Consider the following 10471-nt stretch of genomic DNA (forward strand, 5'->3'; position numbering starts at 1 on the left):
ACCCAGAGCAGACTGCAGCCTCTGCCTGGAGATCCATGCTGGATGTGGATTTTATCAGACCCAGAGCAGGCTCACACTCCTGGGCAAAGACCCAGAGCAGACTGCAGCCTCTGCCTGGAGATCCATGGTGCATGTGGATTTTATCAGACCCAGAGCAGGCTCACACTCCTGGGCAAAGACCCAGAGCAGACTGCAGCCTCTGCCTGGGAGATCCATGCTGCATGTGGAGGTTAGCAGACCCAGAGCAGGCTCATGCTGCTGGCAGGAGATCCATGCTGGCTGTGGAGGTTAGGAGACCCAGGGCAGGCTCATGCTGCTGATGAGAGCTCCATGTTGGGATGGAGAAGGGCCAGGCTGTGCCGCTGGAGAACCAGGATGGCTGGTGCTGAAGTGGAGAGCTCACAGCAGCGGGGAGAGGGAGAGAGAGAGCCATGGTTCTTCTTCCAGGGATCAGATCGCACATCCAAGCCGGGTTTGGGTGTGCTGCTGCGGGCTTTGGATTTTCTGCTGCCTGGAGATCCATGGTGCATGTGGAGGTTATCAGACCCAGAGCAGGCTCATGCTGCTGGGCAAAGACCCAGAGCGGGCTGCTGCTGCTGCCTGGAGATCCATGCTGCATGTGGAGGTTAGCAGACCCAGAGCTGGCTCATGCTGCTGGCTGGAGATCCATGCTGCATGTGGAGGTTAGCAGACCCAGAGCAGGCTGCTGCTGCCTGGGAGATCCATGCTGGCTGTGGAGGTTAGGAGAACCAGGGCAGGCTCATGCTGCTTGCTGGAGATCCATGCTGCATGTGGAGGTTAGGAGACCCAGGGCAGGCTGCTCCTGCCTGGGAGATCCATGCTGCATGTGGAGACCCAGAGCAGGTGGATGTCAGGAGAACCAGGGCAGGCTCATGCTGCTGCTGATGAGAGCTCCATGTTGGGATGGAGAACCATTTGTCACAGCTTCCACCTTTTTTTTTTTACCCTAACCAGGTCTAACCAATGTAAAATCAATGTGTTTTTTCGGGTGAACTTTGCCGTCTTTGGTGGGCTGTCACGGGGTCACGGTGGGTCCTAAAAATCGGGGACCACATGCATCTGGCTGTCAAGGGATGGGGCTATTTTTTGAGCCATGCCCCGTGAACCTGTGAGCTTTGGTTTGGCCTCCAGGAATTTTCAAAGTTGGCCAAAAATTACACCATTTTGTCAAAAAACGGGGTCTGTCCCCTAAGATGGGGCAGGGTAGCAGCGTCTGCAAAGAGAAGAAGCTGTTGTGTTGATGCTCTACTGCAGCGGAAGAGGATCTGACCCCAGGCACACTTCACCAAAAAGGCAGTGTGTAACTACCCTTTATTCAGCCTATAAAAATAAAAAGCCCTAAATTTGAACTCGGTGTGGAACAGAGCATTCTCTTCTCCCCTCTGCTGAACACAAGTATTGATACAAATCAATACTTGTGTTCAGCCTGTGATCCAGATATTTAACCGGTGGATTATTTTAGCTTTAAAAACATTCAAGACAATCTTGCATTTAAATCTTCTATTTTTTTGTTTTATTTATCTTGTTATTTATGATTATTTATTCACTTATTTATTACACCCTTTCTTACTTGTTGAATACATCACGTGATGCTATACTTACAGCCACACCCTAAAGTGACTTTGGGTGGGTTTTGGCCCGGAGATGATGTCATCAGAGGGTGCCCAACCTTTACGCGGTGTTTCGACCCTTAACCGCTACACCCTCCAGCTGGTGGGTCAGCAGTGGTGGCCAGGTCACTGCCCATCATCTCCAGGCCTCCAGTCCCCCTCCTCCCTCTTAAACCACAACCAGCATGAGGCTCTCTCTGCTGCCTCCCTAATCCTGCGCAAAGCTGTTTTCCTCTCCTTGCCAGATATGCCAAGTGCAGTGAACACAGACCACATTGACTGTGGTGGGAACCCTCTGCACTCGACCTCCACTGGAAACAGCCATGCTTGCCAGCCTTTGTCTTTGCAGTCCATGATGAGGTCCTGGTATTTTAGGTTCTTCCTCTCATGGGCCTCATCACAGCCTTCCTCCCAAGGCACAGTCAGTTCCATCAGGATGATTTTCTTAGCTTGCTCTGACCAGGTGACAACGTCAGGCCTCAAGGTGGTCTGGACGATGGGTGGGAAAGCGAGCTTCTTCTCCAGATCGACTGACATCTCCCACCCCTGTGCCCCCTGGAGGATGTTGGTCCTGGCTCTTTTAACAGAGGATGGCTACATATTTCTTCAGAGTTAATGCTACACTGTAAAGCTTAATACCAGCAGGGCGTAAAACAGAAGGTGGGGCTCAAAGTCGCCGCCTTACCGGTCTGTTGAAAACCTGAAGGGGTACAGTGGAGTGGAATGTGGGTGGAATGAGTAGAGTGGTGCAGGATAAAAGGGGAAATGGAAAGGGGCCCATAAGAAATCATCTTATGAATGAGAGGGAGAGGAAGACAAGGTAGATCAACTAATCTGGGAGGACACAGTAGTGGCTGTACTACACTGAACAGTTTCTAACATAACGCCAAATAAACTTGTTTATTGGTTCCTGCAAGTGAAATAATCCGTATTCATGTTTATACTCCAAGAAGGGAAAAGAACGATACCTGGTTTGAAAAGGGGATGGAAAGTAGCAATGCTTATAAGGTTCCAAACCCCAACTCTACACTACTCACTCTTCAGAGTAAACACTATACTACAAGTATTCACACTAAAGATCCACCCTAACAGAAAGAAAGTCAGACAAAACTAAAACAGGCCCAAACAATCTCTGATCCTACATCTCTCCCCCCAGAACATATAACCCAGCAAACAAACAAAACTTAAAGGGAGTCTGCTGTTAAAGTTCATATCAAATAGAAATTAACAATTTCCGTATTAATATTAAATATACATTGCATATTAATTTGATGTACAAATCAGGCACTTTCCTACAAATACATATTCATTTCATATTTTTTAAATCTTACATTGAATTGGGATTTGTTTTTAGAAGTTTCTATCTCTTCTGCAAGGCTTTTACGTAACAGAACTCCTTTCACCAAGAGACACATGGATTTTAATGCTGTCCTTTGTCAAGATTTTTCCTTGATTAACTCAGAAAGCACACCACACACACGGGCCTAATTACTGAGAGTTCATTGACTGATAAATGAGTAGTAGATGATGAGACCAGCGACTGGACTGGAACAGCTTTGTCTACAGTGTAGATGTGAGCGGGAGCTGACGGGCCAGAGAGAGTTCCTGAGAGCAGGGCTGTTGGAGCACAGAGGAGGCAGGAAACCCAGCAGCTCGCAGAGGCCTACTGAAGCTCAGAGGTAGCAGATTAACCCAGTAGCTGAAGAACAGGTGAGGCAGGTAAATCCAACAGCTAAGAGAGGCTTGAAGCTCAGAGGTGGGAGATTAATCCAGTAGCTGAAGCACGGGTGAGGCAGGTAAATCCAACAGCTAAGAGAGGCTTGAAGCTCAGAGGTGGGAGATTAATCCAGTAGCTGAAGCACGGGTGAGGCAGGTAAATCCAACAGCTAAGAGAGGCTTGAAGCAGAGAAATGGCAGAATAATCCAGTAGCTGAGCAAAGGCCTAATTTGAGAAACAGAGGTGGCAGGATTCCAGCAGCAAGCAGGGGCAAACCAGGTTGACAGGCGTGGAGTGAGTGGAGTCTGATGACGGACCGGCAGGGAAGAGAAGACTGAGGGAGGCTTATGTAGGGAAGCTGGCAGGTGGAGTGAGTTCTGACTAATTAATGTCCAACCAGTGTGACTGATTGCAGAGGGAAGGGAGGGTAAGCTGAGTGAGAGGAGGAGGAGGAACTGAAAACTAACAGGAAAAAAGCTAGATCAAAACTAAACCATGACATCCTTATTTTTGGCTGATATAATTTATTAGTTCCTCTCAGATTGTATTCACGATGAGCATCTCTGACGTGACAGATTTTGGATATTATCCGACAGGGAGTTTTCTGATGCCCTATACATAATTTAGGCCACCTTATAATTTACCAAGTTTTGCTATTTTAAAATTAATGTATAGAAATAAGTGGATTGGTATGATCATTATATTTTACTTTTATGCAATTTGGCTCGTTTTTGCAGAGTAATTAAAGGTAACAAATTTGTCTTGGAACAATTTCCCAAAATTCTGAACAATAATTTAAATAGAACATTATCAAGGAGTGATACAGAATCAATAATGCACTTTGCCTAATGAAACTACATTGTTTCATCACCCCAACACACTTAGCCACTTTTGAATGTAAATAACTAATATGCAGTTTCCAAGCTAGCTTTTCAACAATAACAACATTGAAAAACATGTTGTGTTTCACTCTTTAAATAAATGTATTATTGATGTTTATTTGAATCATCATATTGGTTTTTTGGTTGCCAAACACTATGATTTTATTTATTTTTTAGTTCAATGATCATTTATTTATATATACCAATTCCTGTACTTGTTTTGAGTTATTTTATACCATGCTACTTTACCATGATATTGAATGGGGTATTTCTCAATTTTCCCACTGCAAAATTGGCATGGATTGAGGGTCCCATGCATACTCTCCAGCCCTTCTAGGTCTTGACAGGAGGGAACCAAATGCCCGCACACCAGCTTGTGTTGACACACAGAAATGAAATAGTTGAGGATATTTTACAGTACTGTATATATCATTTCTATTTTTGTGTAAAAAATGTATTTGACATTTTTATGTCATTGTCTTTTAGGCTTTTTAATTCTTGTTAACCATGTTTGTTATATTTATTTTATCTGGTTGTTTAGGAATTGAAATTTTCAGAAATGTTTCTGATAGTTAAAAAGATAAACCAAGAGTGGTCAGCTTTTCACTCTTAGCAGATACATCGAGATTTAGCTGCACAATATGTTGTTTGAGCATCACCATGGCAATGTAAGTGTGGGCAATAATCACATCACATGTCCCGCAATGTAGGAAATAAAAAAAAAAAATTAAGTGTTGTGTTAATTCTAGGGTACCTAAAACATTTTGTTAAAGCTTCCTTATTTATTTTCTAGTACTATTTATAAAACAAGAAGCTGAGGACGATATAGGAATTTGATGTAAAACTGTTATTATTTTATTTTTTTTGTAAATAATTTTTAATAGAAAAAATGTCCAGCTTGGTTGTGGAAGATGTCAGCTGTTGAATAAAACGTTCAATGACCTTTTTGACAGTCATTAGTTATTTATAGTTATTATGAAGCTAGAATATTTTATTTCAAGGCGTTAAAGCTCAAAAGATTCAAGGGTTTGTTTACTGCCAACATCACATTCTATCAAAGACGTAAAATTTATGTCCTGTATATTGCAGGGTTAAAAAAACATTGTAACGTTGGATTTTTCCAATATCATGCGGCTCTAATAAGTAAAATGAAAACATTCAACAGTACAATAAGTTGTTATTTTGACATTCCAAACGTGAAGCACCCTGCACAGATTAAATTGTTAAAATAATGCTACTCTGTACTAAAATTAAAAAAAATGATTTTTTTTTTATGAATAAGCATGAATGGAGCTGTAGTTCTACATCATTAATCTCTAAAGCGAACATACATTTTGTCCAGACCAGGGATATTAAAAGCAGAACATTTTTATTGATGTTTTATTTCATAGAGTGACATATCGTTATTCTTTAACACTTTGTAGACAAAGGTAATATACCTTTGTATCCATTAGACATATTTAAAACACAGATTAAAAATAATATAAATGAAATGTCAAATCTTTTTGCTTATGTATAGTAGGAGAAAAACATTCAGAAACAGAAAATGCTGATTGGACAAATTGGAAATTGTTATTTAATTTCCTCTGTCTGGATTAGAGGGATCAGAAGAATGAAGGTGTATCCCCATTACAACAAGATAATTGCAGATAACATGATGTGTGCTTGGGTTCAGAGGAATACTGTCCAGGTTTAACATGCATCTCTGGAGAGTCGCACAGGTCCAAGCAAATCTTAGACTGCCTCAGAGCATGTTGCAGACATATTTTCAACAGCTATGCTGCTTGTTTCCCAGTTGCCTGACATTTTACAATGGCAGAGTAACTTCAGAAGATGGTCAATCGCACTTTTCCTGATGCAAAAGTACATGGTCAAGTCAGCCAGAGGACTTAAATAAAGACCAATGCAAGCCAAGCTGGTAAAAATCTGGTAATGTTTAGCTTCTTTAACCAGGGACCAATAAATGTTAGGAAGAAACAGCAGCATGTAAATAAGCAGCACCACAACAAGAATTGCTACTATCCTTCGTTTTTCCTCTGCAGGGACACTGTGGGCAGCAGACAGAGCTCTGATGGTCCCAACGAGGAAGAAGATGAACAGGGGGAGGGGGATGAGAAGGAAGACAGCACAGATGATTTCTTGAACCTGAGGGTGGACGTCAAAATAAAGAGGGCAAACACAAACAAGTGCCAATGTCCATACAACAGCACAAACCATGAGAGACGTCTTGATGTTTCTTCTGAATCTGTACCACAACGGCTTGGCAATGACCAAATACCTGAAATGAGAGAAACCCACTGACAGTCTAATAGATTATGTACTCAAATACAGAATTGAATCCATGTTTACATAAACATAGTTACCTCTCCATCGAGATGCACACCATGAATCCAACACTGGCCATTACAGCAAAAGTGTAGCTGTACTCGATGATGTCATGAAACTTGCATGCCTTCCAAGCAGTAAGGCAGCACAGCTGAATGAGATCAGAAATGAGAAGGTTGATGACGTAGACTGGAGTGGAGTGATCGTTTTGGACCTGCAAGCAAACATCGAACATGATAGAGCTGCTATAAGCAAGTCCAGAAATTTAGTTTGTTGCTCGTTTCAAATGTATCCAAATATACAAGAAAAATAGAAATCATGCGTAACAATTTTAGGTTTAGACAACGTCATATTTAACCATTAGTTACCATCTGGGTGCAATTTGCTAGGGGGTATGGGGGGATTTACCCCCCCCCCCCTCTGTTTGTGATGCCCCCCCTCAGGTCATTCATGTTTTACCCCTGGGGGTTATACATCCCCCCCCCCCCCCCCCCCTGGTCTGAATAAGTTATATTATGGATTTTTAAAAATGTATATTATTGCATGTCTTGTGTCCTTCACATTTGTTAATTAAATATTTTGTTGTTTGTTTTTAAATGTATTATTACGTTTTCTGCTCGAAGCGGTTACAGTAAACTAATACCCACTGCCGAGTCCCGACAGTAGATGGCGCAAGTTTAAAAACAATAGTCTAACCTACTGGATCTAGCTAGCTACCTGAAAGAGCACCTGCTAGCGCGTTGCTATGTTGACGGCCATAGTGGAATGACAAACTTGCCGATGTGATCATATTTATGAAAGAATGTATGCTATTTAGCCTGTGTTTATTAAGATGACTCCTGTTTGTTTGTTGTTTTGTTGTTTTTACTTTTAGATTTTCCTTCCTGTCTGTAAAGGGGAAACGTGTGCAAGATACGCTGCAGCAGCAAACATGCAGTCCATATATAACCTTGTTGTTATGTTCATTAATAAAGCAATTGAAATGATCCCCCCCTGTGGTTTTTCTGTAAATCGAACAATGGTTAGCATGTACTTCATTAGTAATCATTCAAATGCATGCACAAGTTCTACTACTAACATCACACAATTGCATATCTACCTCGCTCTTCAATGGGGTATGGAGACCCGTGGCTTGATACATTTATCTACCAAACACTACCATTCTACCCATCTGATCCCAAGTTAAAAAAGCTGACCCAAAATTTGTTGGCAAGTCACAAAACCGTTCCATGAGCTTTGCAAATAAGAGATGCCATTAACTACTTTGGCTCCTCTCTCAAACCAAACCTCAGGAACATTGATAACATTTTTGATTCTTTCCTATGTCGCCGGAGCGCCATCCTCATTGATTAATCAGAAACCATTTCTTTCAGCTAATAAATATTTCTAAGCTTCAAACTTTGCTGTCAAAAGCTGAACTATAGATTAATTGTGCTTTTTATTTTATCTAGTCAAGACTAGATGAAATCTTGACTATTGTAACAACAGGTTTATGTGTTGGAAAAAGAAGGATTTTGACCATCTCCAGTCTGTTCAGAAAGCTGCTGCAAGGCTTTTAACCAACACAAAAAAGAGACAACACATTACTCCAGTATTAAACTATTTACTTTGGCTACCTGTACGTTTTAGAGTTCATTTAAAATGTTTGTCATTACTTTTAGAGCCTTGTGTCGTCAGGCTCCAATCTTCTAGTGCAATTCTACCCTTCTAACAGTTTGAGATCCTCCAGACAAAGGCTGTTAACGAGTCCACAAACTCATTTAGGACCAGAGGTCCTCTAAAGCTGTGTGGTGTCTCTGTTTTTGCTCTGTCTAGAGACTGTTAACTCTGTTAGGAGGCGACTGAAGACCCATTTATTCAGGCTGGCTCTTAGGTACTATATAAATGAGGTACTATATGAAGAAAGTTTACTTACATACTTACTAAATAAATATACATTTTGATTCATAGTCTGTATGTTGAGCATTGCGCTTAAATGACCCATGAGGATCAGATATGATGTTAAATTTAAAAAACAAAGTGCAACATGGTGTAAGGGTGTAAAAAAAAACATGCTCAGTTCCAATGCTGTATCATTGATCCTAACACACTTTACATATGTGAAAGAAAACACATCATTACTTTACATTTAGACCTGTGTTAAAAGTGTCTCCAGATACAGCAACACTCATGGCAAGATAGAAAAACAGAGTGAATCCTAATGAACGTACCAGAAGAAAAACTGCACAGATGGCCACCAGCATCAGAGGAAGTCCGGTGCAAACAATTATTAATTCCACCACATGCAAAATTGGTTCAGTATCACATTGACTGCCGTTGCCAAAGATGTAGAAGTCATCAGTGTTGTTGAAGTTGGTGCGGTTCTGCTCTTCCATTGTTTCCTGTAAAACCTGGAAAATATAACACAATGAAGTCAAGAGAAACAAATTGTCTTATTTGTTCTCATTCATGTCTCATCTTTGTTTATTTGTTATTCAAGGAAGATCAAGTTCACTTACAAATCTTTTGTAACATTCAATTTCTGAAAAAAAAAAAAAAAAAATCACAAAATATTTCCTGTTTAGCTTTCCGTCATATACCTGCCTTGGTCAAAATCATTTCTTTCTACAAAAATGAATTCATTCGCAATGTTAAAAATTTAAAAACGGTCACTGGGACATGCTGTATTGCTCTGGATGTAGGCATCATATGGATTTCATATATATATATATATATATATATATATATATATATATATATATATATATATATATATATATATATATATATATATTCTTTAGGTAATTATTCCTACTAATAATAATATGAAATTTACCTTAAACAGCTGCAGCTCTTAAATGTGAAGAGTCAAGGCATGAAGATTTTATCTTCTTCTCATCGAGGAGAACAAATAAAGCTTGCGAACTGGGAGTTGATTTATCTACATCTACTTTAAGGAAGTCAAAAAGGGTAGTGATCAGGACTTATTTATCATTAGATGAAATCATAAGATATTATTTGTACATGAGCCATTGTCAGATAGGAGCCTTATATATTAAAAATCAGAACTTTTCAGGAAATGAAAATACCCTCATTGGTTTGTAATAGAAATAGTCAAGTGGAGTTAAAGCTGCTGTTTATTTCTGATGATATCAGATTTATTTATAAAACCGTGGACATATGTGCAGGACGCTAGGTTTCTAGGCAGATTTATAAGGTTTTCTCAGAACAAAGAAAAAAAAATTCTTAAAGAGAACAAGGAAATGTTTCAATTCTCATTTTTAAGAGTTACACATATAAATGTGTTTGAGGTTTTCTCAGAAACTAGATGTGATAGATATTTACAGAAGTATAAAAACAAGAAAAACAGGCCTGTGGCACTGATCAACACTGTAAAAGTAGTAATAAATGTACAGAGGTTTAACCATCCCTCAATCATTATTAATTTGCTTATACAGGTAAACACAGTAAATTATCCAATTTTAACAATAAAGCATTTGGTTCTGGAACACATTGGAAGCTCCTCTGCATATGACAAACTTTTTTAAATTTTATTATTTTAGTTTAATTCTTAATTTATTTTTGACACAAACTGTTCACTGATAGAGTGGGAGCTGTGATTACAGAGAGAACCTCAACTTCAGAACCTTGAGAGTTTGGACCACCATGAAGATAATGTGCATTTCAGTCAGTGGTGTGAAGGTTTGGAATAAACTCCAAAAAGAGTTGAAGCAAAGTCCAAGCATGAGTTTATTTTAAAACAAACTGGCTCAAATTGGCTATTTTCAATAACTACCATGATGAAGAGGGGATGCTATAAGGACACGGGTAGACTGAAGTTAGTGACTGGAGGAATCTGGGTTAAGGTGAAGTTAAGGTGCACCTAGATGGCCTCGCTGCAGTTAGAACCTGGATGAAGCAAATCTATGAAGCAAATC

The 10471-nt window shown here is 40.0% G+C and overlaps 1 protein-coding gene across 1 annotated transcript; it reads right to left on the minus strand.

Annotated features, from left to right (window-relative positions):
* Positions 1 to 5759: 5759 nt before the first annotated feature.
* LOC118560403 (G-protein coupled receptor 4-like) lies at positions 5760 to 8929 on the minus strand. The gene is made up of 3 exons (XM_036131381.1): positions 8765 to 8929; positions 6593 to 6768; positions 5760 to 6507 (listed from the first exon to the last, which is right to left on the minus strand). The coding sequence occupies exons 1-3, from the start codon at positions 8927 to 8929 to the stop codon at positions 5964 to 5966; spliced, it is 885 nt and encodes a 294-aa protein (XP_035987274.1). The 3' UTR covers positions 5760 to 5963.
* Between the last annotated feature and the right edge of the window lie 1542 nt (positions 8930 to 10471).

This window comes from Fundulus heteroclitus, unplaced genomic scaffold (genome assembly GCF_011125445.2).
Source record: "Fundulus heteroclitus isolate FHET01 unplaced genomic scaffold, MU-UCD_Fhet_4.1 scaffold_43, whole genome shotgun sequence".
Lineage (NCBI taxonomy): Eukaryota > Metazoa > Chordata > Actinopteri > Cyprinodontiformes > Fundulidae > Fundulus > Fundulus heteroclitus.

What these genes read in the sequence shown, in the direction of transcription:
- LOC118560403 (XM_036131381.1), bottom strand. Translation starts at nt 8,929, where the DNA reads ATGGAAGAGCAGAACCGCACCAACTTCAACAACACTGATGACTTCTAC. An exon ending in TCTGTGCAGTTTTTCTTCTG is followed by an intron (nt 6,769 to 8,764) that starts GTACGTTCATTA and finishes GTTTGCTTGCAG; the next exon opens with GTCCAAAACGATCACTCCAC. An exon ending in GTGTGCATCTCGATGGAGAG is followed by an intron (nt 6,508 to 6,592) that starts GTAACTATGTTT and finishes CTCTCATTTCAG; the next exon opens with GTATTTGGTCATTGCCAAGC.